Source organism: Geotrypetes seraphini, chromosome 7, assembly GCF_902459505.1.
Source record: "Geotrypetes seraphini chromosome 7, aGeoSer1.1, whole genome shotgun sequence".
Classification (NCBI taxonomy): Eukaryota; Metazoa; Chordata; class Amphibia; order Gymnophiona; family Dermophiidae; genus Geotrypetes; species Geotrypetes seraphini.
In genome coordinates this window covers 169,595,822-169,614,210 of record NC_047090.1, presented here as the reverse complement: position 1 = coordinate 169,614,210, position 18,389 = coordinate 169,595,822, and the positions used below count along the sequence as shown (strand labels likewise).

The 18,389-nt window shown below is 45.1% G+C and overlaps 1 protein-coding gene across 5 annotated transcripts in view; it reads left to right on the top strand.

The window, feature by feature from the left end:
* PAPOLA (poly(A) polymerase alpha) overlaps positions 1 to 18,389 on the top strand; it is a 365,046-nt gene that overhangs the window by 27,955 nt on the left and 318,702 nt on the right. For 4 of the 5 annotated variants that reach the window (XM_033951973.1, XM_033951971.1, XM_033951970.1 and 1 more), the window contains exon 3: positions 13,053 to 13,119. The exons of the other annotated variant lie outside the window; for it this stretch is intronic. In XM_033951973.1, coding sequence (XP_033807864.1) covers positions 13,053 to 13,119 — 67 coding nt within the window. The remainder of the gene's footprint in view (positions 1 to 13,052; positions 13,120 to 18,389) is intronic. 5 annotated transcript variants of the gene reach the window in all.

Below are 18,389 nucleotides of genomic sequence, written 5' to 3'. Positions count from 1 at the left end.
GTAATGGTGGAATAGAAATCTCTAATGTAATGTAATGTAATTATGAATTGAGGCCCATTACAAGATGAATAATGGGAAAAGTTGTATGTTTACATATAAAGATTGTTTATACACACAACATATGTGAGTATTTCTGTGGTGCTCATTTAATTTGGTTGTTAAAACAGCATCTTATATGTGTTTTGTGTATGGTTCTTTTTTTAGTTCAACAAGGATACTTGCTATTTTTGAAACCTATTTCTGTAACTTAAACATAGGAGCCTGAACTTTAGGTAAATATCCTCTGGTTGCAAACTGTTTCAGAAGGATGTCTATCACATCTTTTAACTCCTTCTCCTTCCCCAGTGGAGTATAGTGCCCTCTCCAGTTTAACTTTTGCAAGCGAACTAAGAAGGTGTGTTCTGATCTGCTCGGTTTTATTACTTTTGGATGTGTTTATCCATCTTGTGAGGCTTAGGTGCCTAGATGTCATCAGTTTGGGGCTACACTACCTGGGAGAGGACACAGATTCCACATGGGTGTTCTGCAGCTCGCAGGACATCCCCCAGGTGTTCTGCTGAACCTGCTTGCTCTGTGCATCTTGGAAGCTTGTGGACCGTTCCACTGGGAGCTAGCTTGACTTTGATTTATCAGAGGCTTGAGTGCAGGCTGTGGGTCTCCTGTGTTAGTCTCTTTAGGCTTCAGGAAATCGGTTGCATTTTTCACTCACCCATTGTGACGCGAGGAGCTGTGGGGGTTGAGCTTACAGTAGATGCTGAATCAACTGGCAGCCTGAAGGTCTCCAGTTTTAGGTCAGTCTGACAAAAGAGAGGCGTAATCAGTAGAAAAAAGGTGGTGTTGATGCCCCTGTACAGGTCGTTGGTGAAGCCCCACTTGGAAAATTGTGTTCAGTTTGAGACCGTATCTAGCGAAGGACATAAGAAGACTTGAAGTGGTCCAGAGGATGGCAACAAAAATGGTAGAAAGTTTATGCCAAAAGATGCATGAGGAAAGACTGGAAGCCCTGAATATGTACACCCTAGAAGAAAGGAGGGACAGGGGAGATATGATTCAGACATTCAAATGCTTAAAATGTATTAACATAGAACAAAATCTTTTCCAGAGAAAGGAAAATGGTAAAACCAGAGGACATAATTTGAAGTTGAGGGGTGGTAGACTCAAGAGCAATGTAAGGAAATTCTTCTTTACGGAGAGAGTGGTGGATACCTGGAATACACTTCCGAGGGAGGTGGTGGAGAGGAAAATGGTAACAGAGTTAAAAAAAGCGTGGGATGAACACAGAGGATCTCGAATCAGAAAAAATTAAGGCCAGTACCAGGCAGACTTGCACAATCTATGTCCGTATATGGCTATTCGGTTGAGGATGGCTGGAGAGGGCTTCGATGGCTGGGATGGTTTTGGATGGGCTGGAGTGAGCTTGATGGAGACTTCAGTAGATGTAACTTAAGCATAGTACCGGACAGAGCTTTAGGTTCTGGACCAGCAATAGCTAAGAAGAAGGAAGATTTAAATTAAGTCAGTAATTTAAAGAGTGGGTAGGGTTGGGTAGACAGGATGGACCATTAGGGTCTTTATCTGCCATCATCTACTATGTTACTAAATTGAGTCTGAAAGTCCTCTCTATTCAGTCAGGCTGCAGAGAAAGCTGATATGGAATCAGCACAGCGCAGTGACTACAGTTCATTATTCTCTATGGGAAAAATTTTGGGGAGGGAGGTGTCTGAAAATTTGACTTTTAGAGGTTTGAAAATTTGACAGGTTTCTGGGGCCAGAGATAGGTCGTCGTCCCCCATCTCCATAACCCCTTTCTCTGAACTACTTGATCTTCAAAGGAGCCCCCATGGGCTATTTGTGCTGCAAATTTGCTGGCAGCAGCCATCTTGAATTTTAAATGATCTTTTTTAATAAAACCTCTGTCTCAAAACCCCTTGATTTGCCTCAAAATTGTTTTGGGATTGATTTGAGATGGACTTCTAAGCCTATTCTGCCTCCATATCATGTCAGCTTTGTGCTGGATGGCCGTTCAAGGAGCGTCAGTGTACCACGATCGAGGGCAGGAACCTCAGGCTTAGCCTCCTCTGAGTGTTCTAGGGCTGAGAAACCACAGGAGGTCCAGGTGGATGGGAAAAAATCTCTCCTGAAGACCTGAATGATTTTATGAACTGCAAGTGCATGGAAATGGTAGAGGCCAAGAGAAGCCAGTCTGAGGTCCTGCAGGGGTCTATGGGGCCTCCTCTTCAATGTTTACCCTGGACTTCGTGAATCTCTTGTGGAAAACCTATTTGACAGGTCCAGGATGCTTTGTGCTGCTTATGGGGATTCCTCCCTTGGAGACCTCCCAGCTGCTAAGGAATCTGCTACTCTGCCTTAGTGACCATGCAGACCAGGAATGGGAGGATTGGAGATCGGTCTCCATGCTTTCACTTTCCCAGAGTGCAGCTTCTTGCCTGAAGGTCTTCAGCTCCATTTCAGGGACCGTAAGTCAGGAGGCAATAGTCCCGTTCGACCTGAGAGAGGATCTCTCTGTGTGGTGGCTTTTGAAGTCATATTGCAGATTCGCTCAGGAAATTGAAGCTGGAATCTCAACAGCCATTGACCTCACTACACGGTCATGAGCAATACAAATGTCCAGACATTTTTTCCCGGCACACCTGGACATCACCTTTCTCATCACTTAGCCTTGACTACTCTTAAGGAACCTTCTGGAGACTCCCATTGCTATGTCCAGGCTTTACCCTATGGCTCTGGAATTTCAGCAGCTGTTTACTCAGCCAAAAATAGGTTCCATGGTGGCTCAAGTGACAAAACATACCTCTCTCCTTAGGGGATGAAAGTGTGATGTTAAAGGATGCACAGGACTATAAGGTAGACATACTGCTTTGGAGATCAAAGTTGTTGCAGTAGCCTCATTTGTGGCATGTGCCTGCCACACATATTGTAGCTTAGTCCCGTGGCAAAAGAGGATGCATGCCCCCTGGAGAGGGTGGGTTATGTGGCAGATGCTCTGACATCAGAGTCATGAGCAAGGTATTGTACACTGTTACTGCCTTCAGGAAGCTCTGTATTGGACAATAGGTGGGCAATTCAGCCTCCAAAATCACTTTAAGCAGACTGCCCTTTAAAGTGCAGATGATATTTGGAAAGAGACTGAGCAACCTTATGGCCAGTGTGGCGGATCACAGTCCTAAGTGTCTGCAAGACAACAGGCCTTGCTGATCTGCCGGTGATGTTAGAGGCAGTTTTCATTTTCACCCTTCCCCAGATCTGTTTATGGATTTTCCAGCCAGACGGATGGAAGGAAAAGGAGACCAGGGTCTGTGCGAAGGTGCAAAGGCTCCTAGATACTCGAACCATAGAGCCAGTTCTGGATGAAGAATTAGGCTCTGAGAGATACTCCATATACTTCATAGTGGTCAAAAAAGACACTGAAGACTGGGCCTGAAATCTGTGAATGTGGCCCTGAAAGTACCGCACTTCCACATGGAGACAGTCCGGTCAGTAATTGCGGCAATAGCACTTGGTGAATTCATAGTCTCTCTGAGAGCATCTCCTCATGTATATCGAACCTCCAATCCTGGGCCCTCAGCGTACAAATGAAACTAAACAAGACCAAAACAAAACTACTTTGGCTCGGCCCAAAATTAGATCAGCTACCCACCCACATCCCACTGTCTTCTGGCACCACATTGCAGCTTGAACACTCAAGCAAAGTTCTGGGCATCATCATTGACTCCACACTGTCCTTCAATGACCACCTTAATTCCGTAGTAAAAAAATGCTTTTTCAATCTTCACATATTAAGGAAAGTGAGATCCTGCTTCCATCAACATCACTTTGCTGTCCTCGTACAATCCATCATTCTTTCCAGGCTGGATTACTGTAACTCCATCTACTTAAGCCTGACAAAGAAAAGCCTTCATAGACTCCAGCGGATCCAGAACACTGCGGCTAAACTAATCTTCGCAAAAAGCAAATTTGACCACGTCTCCCCGCTTCTGTCTAAGCTTCACTGGCTCCCAGTAATCCTTAGGGTTCACTACAAATGCGCCTGCCTAACCTTCAAGTCTCTACACGGTATCCTGCCTCCCCTTTTTCCACTATCTTGGAACTCCTCTAATCCCAACACCACCAGATCCACTCAAAAATTCAAATTATCCTTACCCTCTTTAAAAGGCATATCCCATGCAGGAAAATTAGGAACTTCCCTCTTCTTCAGGATCACCAAACTCTGGAATAGTTTTACTACCCCAATTCAGAGTCTGACCTCCCTCCAACTCTTCCGAAAACATTTGAAAACTTGGCTTTTCTCCAAAATGCAATGACCTTCCCCTCATCGATATACTAAGTCCCTCTAAACTTCTCTTCTTAGTCCTTCTACTTTCATTGTAGTTCCTTTCTATACCAATTCCTGTAAACCGTGCCGAGCTCTACTTCTGTGGAGATGATGCGGTATACAAACGTAAGGTTTAGTTGAGTTAGTTTAGATACCTCGCAAATCTCTCTCTCTGCTCCAGAAATCTCTGCAGGAATCCAAGCCTGGGTCTTGGCCTGCTTGTTTGACATTGCTACTTGGATGTCCAACTGCCACTTAAAACTGAAAATTGCAAAGACTGAGCTACATATCCTTCTACCCAAACCTACCTCTTCTTTCCCCATGCTCTCTCTTTCAGTGGATAACACTTTCATTTCTCCCTGTCTAGTCATCTTTGACTCCTCTCTCTCCTCTGCACAGATCCATCAGACTGCCAAAGCCTGCTGTTTCTCTATAGTATCTCCAAAATTTGACGCTTCCTCTCTTAGTACACCACCAAAACTCTTATTTATTCAGTTTTCTAAACCATTCTCCCAGGGGAGCTCAGTTTTACATGAATTTATTCAGATACTGAAGCATTTTTCCCTGTGTCTTGGTGGGCTCACAATCTGTCTAATGTACTTGGGGCAATGTGAGTATTAAGTAACTTACACAGGGTCACAAGGACAAGTGTGGGTTTGAACCCACAACTTCAGGTTGCTGAAGCTGTAGCTTTAACAACTGCACCGTACTCTCCCTCACACTCTCATCACCTCTTGCCTAGACTACTGCAACCTGCTTTTCACTGGTCGCCTGTTAAACAACCTCTCTCCCCTTCAGTCCATTCAAAATGTTGCTGCACGAATTATATTCTGCCTGAGTCGATACGCACACATCACCCCTCTCCTTAAGTCTCTTTATTGGCTCCCTATCTGTCTCTGCATTCAGTTCAAACGCCTCTTATTGATGTACAAGTGCATTCATTTTTTAGCTCCTCTGTATCTCTTCTCTCTATATTCTTCCCTGGAACTCCAATTATCAGGCAGCCTGAGTGGAAAACGTGCAGGCTGACTTTCTCAGCAGATACACTTGACCTGGGGGGATGGTCCTCATTGTGTGATGCTGGGGAAGTCTGGCAATGGACTTTGATGGCTTCTGCCAAAAACATGAAGGCAATTTGCTTCTATAGCCAGAGATGAACCAGGAAGCAAAGGGTCAGCTCTAGCAGGAAGACAGGCTGCTTTGTGTTCCTGCCTTGGCTCAAGGTGAGCTGGGTCATTTGTAGAGTCATGATCCACCTGGCACTTGTTGATCTTAGTAGCCCCAGATTGGCCTCGCTGGTCATACTATGCAGATCTAATGTAGCACTGCTCCAATGGTACAGATTCACCAAACTAATGGGGCTACTTAGTCAGGGTGCAATCCATATGGAGAACTCAGAATGCTTTGGTCTTAAGGTATGGCTATTGAGCGCTCAGCCTTAATATGCAGAGGATATTCAATGGTGGTCATTTCTACTCTCCTCTGAGGTAAAAAGCCTTCAACTGTTGCGGCCTATGCTAAGGCCTGGAAGACTTTTCAGTTCTGGTGCACCAAAGATGTGGAGCCTTTCAAGGCTCAAATTTAGTGATTCTTGCATTTCTACAGACTGAACTAGAGAGAGGCCTGGCAGTGGCATCTCTCAAAGTGCAGTTGGCAGGACTCTTGTGCTTCTGAGCTCGAGTGGGAAAAGTTTCTCTGGCATTTCATCCGGATTTATGAAGGGGGTGCTCAGATTGCGACCTCCGTTACACCAGCCTTTTCTGACATGGAATCTTAACATCTTCCTGAAGGGACTTTGTAAGCCCCATTTAAGAGTCATCCCTTCTGGATCTCATGGTAAAGACAGTGCTTCTGGTGCAATTTTCTCAGCAAGACAGGTTTCGGAATTTCAGGCACTCATGCATAGATCATACCTCAGGATCACGGAGGCAGGAATTCTTATGTACGGTACCTTCCTTTCTACCGAAGGTTGTTTCCAGCCATTCACGTCAACTAAAAAATCCGTCTACCCACTTTTCAGTGTACTGGTTCAGCCAAGCAAAATAAGATATTTCAGAGACTTGAAGTACGGAGAGTTTCTTACTCCACTATTTGGAATGGACCAATGACTTGTCTTTCTAACCGTCTTCTTCCTAACCAGTCAGTCAAGACGAGGCGGATTAGCTTCCAAGACATCTTTTGCTAGATGGATTTGTATAACAGTTTTGTTGACGTACATTGCCTGTGTGTATTTCCTTTATATGGCTCTATTTTATAATGTAATTCTTTACCTTAATCCTATCGTTCCAGTAGGTCCTGTATGTTTTAATATATGCTACCCTATTTTATTATGTACAAACTGCTTAGAAGACTGCGGTATACAAATTTTTATTAAACTTGAAACTTGTGACAAATAACCGCCTATTTCTCTCAAAGCTTATTCGACCAGAAATGAGGTGGCTTCTTGGGTGGAGACCAGGGCAGTGCTACCTGAAGAGATATGTAGAGTAGCTACGTGGTCTGCTCCCATTACCTTCAAGATTCTACAGAATTGGCATAGAAGCTTGGGTAGATGCTGCTTTTTGCTCCTCTATTTTGCAAGCAGGCTCATCTGTCCCACCCTAGGTGTCTGCCATTGCTTTGGTATATCAACTAGAGTACAGACTTCTAGGTTTATGGAACAGAATGAATGATTAGGTTCTTACCTAGATAATCTTCTTTCTGTTAAAGGACATAGGAGTCTGTATGGCCCTCTCTGTCAGTTTTCAATGTGCCTGCTTCCTGTCTTGAATAAATCTGAAGCCCAGAACTGGAGTTTTTCTCCTGTTAGTTGGAAGAACATGTAATTATATATGGCTAATAAAACAATAGGTTGTTGTTCCTGAGCTCCATATGTGTTTGTGCTAGTTGCACACAGCAGAATGATTTATTATGACACCTTTCCTTGTCATCAACAGCAGATGAATCCAGAGACTAGTGGGATTACGTCCATCAACCAGTTGGTGGAGATAGAGAGAACTGAGTTGTCCTCAGCCTTCTTGGATGCACAGCCTCCTGGCCAACCAGTATTCTCTATCTCCCGCAGGCTGATGGATGTGTTCTTCACAGCTCCTGGCTTCTGCTTGTGGATTTCGGTCCAGGCCTGGATATTTCAAGAAGAGGGGTGTCTGGCTGAGCGGTGCCAGCTTTAGGGGTTACACCTGGGCCCCCCCCCAGGTCCCTGCCTCACCCTTCTCTTGTTCACCGCAGGTCCCTTTCCCTATTTGCCATTGTGACTTGGTTACTTCTCCTTTCCCACATAAAAAAAACCCCCAAAACAACCACGAAGTCACTTGTGAGGAGTACCGGCTTTCCACAGCGGTTTTCATCCTTAAGAGCTTGAGCTCCCTTGCTTCTGCCAGCATATGTTCCTGCTCCTTCGGTTGCCTTTCGTTGTTTATGTCGGGTGAGTGTTTCTTTCCTTTCGCGGGGTCCGGTTTTTGGTGCGGTAGCATTTTGGGCTCCTGCAGGTGCTGGCAAGGGGCTTGGTTGAGCGGTCTGACCCAGCTCCGCCGTAATTCAGGCGCTCAAATGGGCTGTCTTCTCTCCTCTATAGAGAGCTCCGGCGGGAGAGGTATGTGAGTGGTGGCTGCTTTTTCCCTCAGGCGTTGGCAGCCATTTTGGTTTGCCTGCAACGGCCGCATGGAGCACGTTTGGTCCGCTGTTCACTGAGGTGTTCAGGCTGCTTTCCGATATAGTGTTCCTACCGGGTTGCTGTGGCAGCTCGCGTTTCTCGGCATACTCGATGTGCAGTAGTGGGGACGCTGGATTGGGTGCTCTAGGGAGCCAACGGTCTTCAAGTCTTCTCTGCCGGTAGTTAGTCTTCGGCGCGCTGCAGCAGCGGTTGTGCCTATGTGCCCTGAACACGCCGCATAGTTTTCCTGTCATATAGTTGGTTTTCTTCCTCGGTGGGAGTTGCTTCTGCTGTTTATACCCTCCCTGTATTTTATACCGGGATGGACGTTTGATTTTTGACTTATTATTCTTCACTGTTTTGAAAGCGAGGGTGATATTTCCTTTCTCCTGTGGAGGTCAGGTGCCATTTCCAAGTCTCTGTGTGTGGGTTCACCGGTGGCTGGGGATATTTCTTTGTGGGCATGTCCTGCCCTTTTGCTGCTCCGCTCCACTCCTTTTCGGTGGTGGGCTGTGTGAGCCTGTGGCTGATTTTTTATGGTAATGTGGGTATCATAGTATGGGCAGGGACCTGCTATAATGCCGGTCTTTGCCTGCCCCGGCCTTGGTTGGCCCGCTTTCTTTTGGTTTTGGCGGTTGAAGCGGGATGATGGCAGTAAGTGGCCGAGTTGTCCTGGCGTGGGGTGCGTTAGTAGGGGCGCCATTTGGTGTAGGTTATGGTGCCCGGGACTGCGATGCCGTGTCTTTCCGCTGAATGCGTTGCGGTGCTCAGTTTGCTGGTTTGCCTTTTTCTGTTAACACAGTCAATGGGCCGATTTCCACCTGTGGTTGCTATATTTCAGGGCTTTCTACTTAGCGCATCATTGGCTGCTTCTGGGGACATGGCTATTTCACTGTCCTTGCGGTTGTTGGCAGGGCTGCCTTGTTCAAGTGCGGGGTATGTGGCTTCCTCTTACTGGCGCAACACTTGTCGCTTGACGCGGGCGAGGCTGCTTGTGCCTATGCTATGGGTTGGGCCTTCTCTTTGGTGTTTGTTGCTTGTGGCACTGTTAGGGGGGTCCTATGCTTTTTCCTCTTTTCTTTCAGTCGCGTAGTCCTTGGGGACTTTGGTGGAAGCCTTTGTCCACATTTATTTGGGGCACGCTGAGGTCCTGTTTCTGCAGTTGCACATGTTTAGATTCTGTTTTACGTTGTGTGAGCTCGCATTTCATATCTATGGCTCTCTGCGCCTTGCCGTATACTCTCCCCTTTAGTCTTTTTCACATGATTGAAGGTGTCTCTCATTTGCCTATGGGCTTCTTCTTTATGTTTCCAGCCTATTTTCCTTTGGGTCTTGGGGTGGTGCACGAGGTGTCCATGTGTGCTGGTTTCATGTTCTCTATTTTCAGCATTTCACCCTTTCTCTGGAGGCTCCTATATGGATTTTTGGGTTCTAGAGCCTTTTAAGGCTAACCTATCAGCTTGGCACAGCTATATCATGGCCTCCAGCTGTAGCCATGCCAGTATACCGAAGTCGCCTAACTGAATGGGTGGTTGATCTGGCCGCCTGGCACAGGAGGGGTGACTCCATGACGAGACCAGACCCTGTCATCACGGGAGAGGGGACATTGAAGGTACCTGTTTCAGTGTACCCTCGTACGGCTCTATGCCTCGTTTGTATGTTGCCCCAACGATTTCAACTTCCTTTGCCTGGCGCCGCTAGGCTTTGGGGTGTTCTGTCTCCCTCCTCTTCCTTACGATACAAAAAAAAAAAAAAAAAAAATCTTATTGTATGTGTATATATATATATATATATATATATCTATAATAATAAAATGCTAAGCGCGCATGCGCACTCTTAACGCCGTGTTGCCTGATCTGTAGTTCCATGGCCGGCAGAGTGCGCATGCGCGCTTACCAAGCGTCTCTCTGTCTCGCAGCGGGCTTGCCGGCTCCAGCCAGACAAAGTTCATTTTTTTGTTCAAAGCCCCCGCCACGGCTCCTCTATCGAACCTCACCAGAGCCGGAGAAGACTTCCGACTCTGGCGGTGATCGAGAGAGGAGACGCAGCGTCGGCTTTGAACTAAAAAATGAACTTTGTCTGGCCGGAGCCGGCAAGCCGCTGCGAGACAGAGATGGCATCTGAATATTAACAGCGACTCGGCAACGGGGGAGGGAGAAGAAACCTAAAGTAAGCCATGCTAGGGGTGGCAGCACATTTTTGGTTTTTGGCAGAACGGATGATTTTCAACAGACAAAGCTGCAGTGGAGGCTCCTCTCTCGAGCCGCACCTGTGTCGGAGAAGGCTTCCGATGCAGGTGGGGATCTAGAGAGGAGCCCAAAGGTGGCTTTTAAAACAAAAATAAACTTCTCAAAGTAACTAAGGGAGCCGTTAGCCTAAGGATAGTCTAAAAACAAAGTTGCCAAAATTCAGTCGTAGAAGTCAAGCTTACTTCTGACCAGCTCCCTTACTGCCTCCCCCCTTCCCTTCCCGCGGTCCCGACTACAAACCTGCCAATTCCAGCAGCATGTGCAGCACTCTACACACGCTGCTTCGGGGCCTTCTACTGCCCTGATTTGCTCTGCCGCTTCTCTGATGATGTCATCAAGGACGTGCCAGAGTAAATCAGGGCAGTAGAAGGCCCCGAAGCAGAATGTGTACAGTGCTGCACATGCTGCTGGAATTGGCAGGTTTGTCGGGACCATGGGAAGGGAAGGGGGGCAGTAAGGGAGCCGGCCAGACTGCAGGAAGAGAAAGGGGAGGTAGGGGAAATGCTGCTGCTGCACAGGGAAGTGGTGTGGGGGGAGAGAAATGGAGGGGGAGGGAATGCTGCTGCACAGGGAAGTAGGGGGAGAGAAATGCTGCTGCATAGGAGGCAGGGAGAGAGACAGATAGATAGATAGAAAGAAAGACAGACAGTGGGAGGAAGGGAGATAGAAAGAAAAGAAGAAAGACACAGGGGCAGGGAGAGACACAGAAAGACAGACAAAGGGGGCCAGGGAGAAAGACAGACAGAAAGAAAGAGAGCGGGAGGGAAAGAGAGACAGAAATAAAGACAGACAGACATAATGTTAATGTAACGGGCTAAAATACTAGTATATATATATATATATATATATATATATATATAAAAAATAAGATTTTGCCTTCCTGGTGGACTCATCTTTCTTTCTTCATTTTATGGATTTCTGGTCTGTGAGGCTAGCTGGGTCTAGCTGAATCTCCTTTTTTTCTGGGGTTTGGGTCGGTTGACCTTGGTATCTGTTTACCTGTTTCTCTTACCTTTTTTTCTGTAGCTCATTCTGTGGTGAGGGCAGTTCTTCCGGACTTTCTCTTTACATCTAGTTTGTCTCACTTGTTGGTTCCTCTGATGAGCAAGGTTTCTCTGTATGCATGAGGTCCCTTCCTTGCTGGGCTGTTTTTTGCAGCATAGCCCAGGTTAGGTGGACTTTATTCTATACTCTCACGACGCATATGATCTAATTAGTCTGTACGGCTCTCCTTGGACCTGCGTTTGTTTCTCTCCAGTGGTTTCGACTATTCACGTTTCTGTTGATTTAGTTCCCCTATGTCCCTCTGGCTTTCTTTGTGATTTCTGGAGTCTGACTTGACGCCCTTCGGTGGGCCTCAGCTGCTAGAGGGAGGAGCCTGGCTTCATCCATGCCTCTTCTGTAGCTTTCTATATGTGGGTGTGTGAGTCTTTTCCTCTCTTTGGTGAGGATTTCTTCTTTCATGGTGCCGCAGCTTGACTCTTTTCGGAGGGCTCTTGGTTTACTACTTTGAGGTGGCTCTACTTTGGGTTGTGACCCTTCTCTCTTTGTGTTTCAACACTTCATGCCCTACACCCTTTCAAGGGGACGGGGGTCTGTTATAGTGAGCTTTTTCATGAATGTCATGGCTTTCCAGTGGACTCGGGGCCTTGCGGGCATAGCGGATTCATTCATCCGTAGTTGTTTGGGAGTCCTTAAGTGTCACCTCAGTTTGGTACTCTACACTCCTTCTGTTCATAGTGGGTCTCAGCAGCTGTGGTTTCCTCAGCATTGTGCTATTAGCTCCTGTTTGTGCCTGCTCACATGTATTCTGAGCTTAACCCCTGACTGCTTGTGGGGTTTCTTCACTCTTTCCTTTCCTTGATCTTCTGCTGCAGATCGGGCATTGGAGGGGCGGTTTTCTCCATTTCTTTGTGGTTCTCTGTATATACACAGTGATGGTCTGGGTATGGAGCTTCTTTTGCTATGACCGTCGGTAGGTTGGCAGTGTTGCGGTGATGTTTGTTTCCCTCCCTACGTTAGGACTGCTTTGCTACATCCCACTAGTCTCTGGATTCATCTGCTGTTGATGACAAGGAAGGAAAAATTATGTTCTTATCTGTTAATTTTCTTTCCTTTAGTCACAGCAGATGAATCCAGAGCCCCGCCCTGTTTCGGTATTCGTGGCTCTGCACGTGGTTTGGCACTGTTTTTGTGCTGGAGTTGCCTTTTGGTTTCTTAGAGAATTGGTTTTTTTGTGTTTCATGTGTGTGGGAAAGGAGTTTCTTATGGTTGAGGTTTGTTTTTGGATGCTCTGAGATGACATATACTGGTTGGCCAGGAGGCTGTGCATCCAAGAAGGCTGAGGACAACTGACGTAATCCCACTAGTCTCTGAATTCATCTGCTGTGACTAAAGGAAAGAAAATTAACAGGTAAGAAAATAATTTTTCCATGTTCATGCTAATTATTGTTTTTTTCATGAGTTACAGAGCAAAGCAGAAATGTACTATTTGTTTTGGGGAAGTTCCACGTTCCCTTCCTTCTGCTTTCTTCTGTTTATAGTGGATATTGATTGCTTTGGTACAAACTGAAGAGGGCACTATACACCACTGGGGAACAAGGAGGAGCTGAAAGATGTGAATGATATCCTTTTGCAATCAGCTCACGACTAGAGGATATTCACCTAGAATACAGACTCCTGTGTGTATTAACAAAAAGATTATCAGGTAAGAACCTAATCTCCCATTTATATGTAATTTATCATAATATGTGTTGATCACAAAAATCTGATCCCTTAAGTACTAGTATGTTCTTACATTCTGATGCTTTATCTACAGGATTTTAATTTTGGGGAAATTAAATAACTTGGTTAAAGAATGGATACGTGAACTCAGTGAAGCCAAGGTATGCCTTAACTTTTTTTATTGTTGGAGTCATTAGCTTTTTTTTCTACAGAATAGTCGAATCTATTTTATTTGTAGACTGCTGCTGTGGTTATAAGTTGCCCAAAGTTTTTTACATTGTTAAAAAAACAAAACGGTAATACAAGAATAACGCAATAAAATACTTTCTTAATCTGCAAACACCCAAAATCATATTTGCTCTTCTCAAATCACCATAATTGAAACAAAATCAAAATACTTGGCCTTAACCCTTTCACACTATTAGCAGAAAAAAGCTACCTACAGACTGTAAAGTGCTAGGTATTTATTAAACATTGAATTACTCATTCCTGTCTAATATTCTTGGGTGAAAAATACAATGGCTAGGGCAGCAACTGGAAACAAATTCCTGTCATTAGACAGTGCAAAACCTAGAAGGTTTCTAAAGCAACATATACAGTCCTTTTATAATACATTACAAATACATACGAGTTATATTAACATACGGTGTTACTGCTGCATTTTGAACTAGTTGTAGATGCAATAGCAATGTTTTAGAGCAAAGAACCAGTGTTATGTTTAAAGTAGTCTAGTTGAAATTTAGGGATTGTACTAAAATTCAGAAAGCTTTGGTTTCAAAATATTTTCTGACTGATTTTAGCTGTCTCATTACAAGGAAACATTGTTATTTATTGTACGTGGTTATCATGGCAGTGACACCACCCCCGCTTCTTACTCTGCCTACGGAAGTCCTCTTTGGTACCTTTAAATTCCCGGTTCTTGCGACACATGCCAAAGGTGTGCGCAATTAAGGAACATTTCTTGCTCTTGATGTGCTCCTGTGTGCGCAATTAAGGAACATTTCTTGCTCTTGATGTGCTCCTTTGTGCGCAATTCTTGTGAAAATCTCCCCCCACTTCAAGTATTTGAATACAACAAGTTAAGTTTTATTTCCATTAACCATGTTCATTCTCTTTTACACTACTTTCTTCTATTTCCCCTTTAATTGAAATGGACTACCAAATACCAGTTATTGGGGCAGGTTCCATTCCACATCAAACCATTCTCACTCAGCAAACACCAGAGCTAGATTTCTAAATACTATTCTCTTCTTCCATCTTTTCCCTCGCTCCCCACTCACCCATCTATCAATAATATCAAAGCAGGATTACTAAACATCTGATCTATTAAAACCAAGCGCCAACTTCTATCAGATCTCATTCAACAGCATAATCTCCATCTTCCCTGCCTCACAGAAATCTGGCTGTCAAAAGGTGAAGAGGCTTAACTTCATCAAGCTTGTCCGGCTATTCCTATAAAATGTACTCTTGTGAGTGTAAGAAAGGAGGAGGCCTTGCTGTTATAACGCCTCAATCCCTTTCAAACTTGTGCCTTGTAGTACATATTCTCACCTTGAACCCCTTCAATTTGACATTTTTACCACCTTTCCCCTATACTTTCAGCTCCTTTACCTCCTTCCCCCAAATCTCTAAAGACTCTTATGTCCCTATAATCAGCCATCTTAGACTTTTTTCTATCTCTCACATAAATCCTATAATTCCTGGAGATTTCAACATTCACTTTGACAATCCAAATAACCCTTTATCCTAGGACAAGCAGGCATCATATGGGTGATGTCATCCACAGAGTCCCGGTACAGAAAGTTCACAACTGACCGCACCACACATGCACGAGTGCTTTCCAGCCTGACGTAGGTGCATGGCTCCTCAGTTCTTAGTTTTCCACGGAGCTAAGAAATCATGCTCTTGAAACGTTTGTTCATTTTCAGCCCTTGCCTTCCCGCTTGCGCGTTAATTTTTTTTCTTTAATTTTCTTTTCAATTTCTCCCTGTGTTTTCCTTCGGGCGTTTTGATGGCGGGGGCCTCTTTCTCCTCAGCCATTGAGTTCAATTTGGCTGAGGCAATTTTCCTGTCCATGTCCCGCCTGTTAATGGGGTTTAAAAAGTGCAGCAGATGTCAAAGGACAATTTCCATTACCGACCCCCCCACAACTGGTGTATATAGTGCTTTGGCCTGGAACATCACATCGAGTCCTGCACACACTGTTCCACACTTCAGAAGTGCACCATTAAGAGCCATATTCTACAACAAGAGAAGTTGTTTGGTGTCAGCATGGAGGGAACTGATGCTTCACATGCACCGACGTTGTTTGATGCACCGACATTGACTCCGGTGACGCAGGTCATCGCTCCTTCTGGTAAGCCAGTTAAAATGCCACCAGCTTCCCAGACAGGGTCACAGGTCATTATGGCATCAAGTCCAATCATGCCGACCAAGCAAAGACCCCCCTATGCGACTCATTTCCAAATCGAGGGGTGCATCATCATCCGAGTCATTCTCTCTGGAACGAGTTGTGGCACTGTTGGTACCGGCAATGAAGCCACATGTGCTTGTATTCAAAGAGAAACTCTATGCCAGACATGGGCAACTCTGGTCCACGAGGGCCGGAATCCAATTGGGTTTTCAGGATTTTCCCAATGAATATGCATGAGATCTATTTGCATGCACTGCTTTCAGTGCATATTTATTGGGGAAATCCTGAAAACCCAATTGGATTCTGGCCCTCGTGGACCGTAGTTGCCCATTTTTGCTCTCTGCTCTCTTTTGTGTAGAGTATGGGGATATGTTTTAGCTTATTACCCCGACACCGACTCCTTGGGTACCGGCCCAGCCTAAGCATGACACCACATGGGATGTTAGTACTGCCACTGCTTTATCGATGCATCATCATGGCTCTCGACATCATCCTGCCGTACGTCGAAGCATCGTGCCTCCAGACACCGTTCTAGTTCGTTGAAGCATCATTCTTCTCCTCGACGTTCTCAGTCCAACAAGTGTTCTTGCAAGTCCAAACACATTTCTTCAAACAAAACGTCCAGAGAAACAAACATCCTGCGTTGCCTTCCTCATCGGACTGACACCTTTCCAAGTGGCAGCATCGATCTCCATCATTGCTTATTGACTCTTATCTTCAATATTGATGTTTCTCATTCGACCACAGAGGCCTATGACTCCTGAGCCACAATCTCCATCTAAGACTACTAGAGAGACTTCCCCTAGGAAGAAACCTTCCTTCACTCGCTTCATGGACGAATTTGGTAGATGCCTTTACCAAAACTCCATGTTGGCAAATCGAGTCATTAATTACAACTTCTATTTCACATGCTACCTGAAACATCTGGTTAAGCAATTACCTGCTTTTAACAAATACCTTCCATCTCAATGATTGAAGTATTTCCGGCACATTGTTCACTCCCTTACCCAATCCAATCCAATCCTTAGATTTATATTGTGGCCGGGCCAGGCCCCAGGTGAGTGGGGAAACCCGACTCGGACCATGGGTAAGATTTTCAGTGCGCCTTTTATGTGGTTGGTAGAAGGAAAACCTGGACACTGGATTTCTTATAAACAAAACTTCACCGGGTTTATTGTAGGCAACAGAAAAATCTAATTGTGAATCTAATTGTATTGAACATCTCTTTGTATTATATTATTGTATACTTGTTTGATTCCTTCAATAAAATGTTATAAATCAAACTCAAGAGTTGCCTTTCACTGGTAATACAGTGCACATCACTGTGCTCTAATGTCTTCTCTCTCTATGACTCAATTCATGGACTGGACAGTCCTTGTTAGCAGATCACAAGCAAACAAAATTAAAACATGCTTTCCAGTTTCTTGAATTCTTATGCTCCCCCTTTTAGGGCTACCGGCTGCTCTTTAGTAACAGTTCTGCCAGTTCTATTCAGGCACTACAGGTGCCAGCACTACTCACTATCACAGTGCAAAAATCAAGTGGTAAAAACGTCTTCTCTCACTCTATTTTAAATAACAGCGACAAGTCCCTCAAAGGACTCTCACAGCCCTGCACTTTGTGTGGAGACAAACCTCCCTCTGCACTAAGGTCTTCAGGTCCTCCCAAAAATGCCCCAAAAGTCCTTTAGCTTTGATTATTTGGAGACTTTGCTAGGTGAGGTTTTAAACACACTTTAAAACTCAGACACTGCTGCCTTGTTATCTGTAGCCTTAATTTAGTTCAGGTTTCTTTGGCAGAGACTTTCATTTTACTGTGAGGCAGGAAATAGCTTTTCACTGGTCATTCACATGTCCATGCCTTCCTCTAGCACAGTGTTCTTTAATCTTTTGACACCTATGGACCAGCGGAAATAAAATAATTTTGTGGACCGGTACCGATCCACGGACTGGCAGTTGAACACTGGGCTAAGTCATGCCCATCTCCACTCAATCTCTCCGCCCCAGACCCCACCCCCATAATAGTACTAATTGTAACACCATTTTTTCCATTCATTTTTCATATATACACACAATATAATTGTATTAACCACACATAATGGTTAACCACAACATTAAAATACACAAAGCACACTGTATGCTTTTCAACATTCATTCCTACCAGAAAATAGATAACCCATGCAAATGCAGGACCAAAAACTAAAAGTACTAATATTTACAAACAAACCCTAAGATGCAAGACTCTGCAAGCAGTACAACCCCGGAGGTAAAAAACAAATGCATTTCTTCCTGAACAGACAAATCAATCACTAAATAAAAAAAAATAAAAGCATTTCCTCTACTGTTGTTGTCTCTCTCCTTCCATGTGCCTTGCCTTCTGGCCTGCCCCCTGGTGTTATCTTTGGGCAGGTCCACTGTGCGATTAACGCTTTCTGAGTGCTACATTGCACAAAGCTGTGGGCAGTGGCTCCTCGCACGTGTCCCGCGCCTCATCTGGAAGCTTTCCCTCTGACATTGCGACGTCAGAGAGAAGTCTTCTGGTTCAGGTGCAGGCCGCACGTAGGAGCCTTTTCCCATGGCTTTGTGCACTGCAGCACTCAGGGAGCTGACCTGAAGACACTGCGTTGATTGCACCATGGACCGGCAGCTGAAGAACACTGTCTTGGGCCCTATGTAAGTGCTGGCCCTGTGGACTGGCAGAAAATTTCTGCGGACCGACACCGGTCCACGGACCGGCGGTTGAAGAACACTGCTGAAGCACACATACCCCTGGGTCAGTCTCACTGTACCTCCCCTACCCTGTATCATTGGTGCTATAGTCCGTTAGGTCTCCTGTTTCACTTTCCACCTCACATCCCCCTTTCTGGGTGTTTGGGACAGATTCAAAGCAGGATTCTTCCTGGCTTGAGCTAACTTCTAGCCCTACCTCCCAAGGTAGGGCTAGAAGTTATATATGTGATATTACCATACATCTCGATATATATGTGATATTACCATACCTCTTGAAGGGAATATGCCT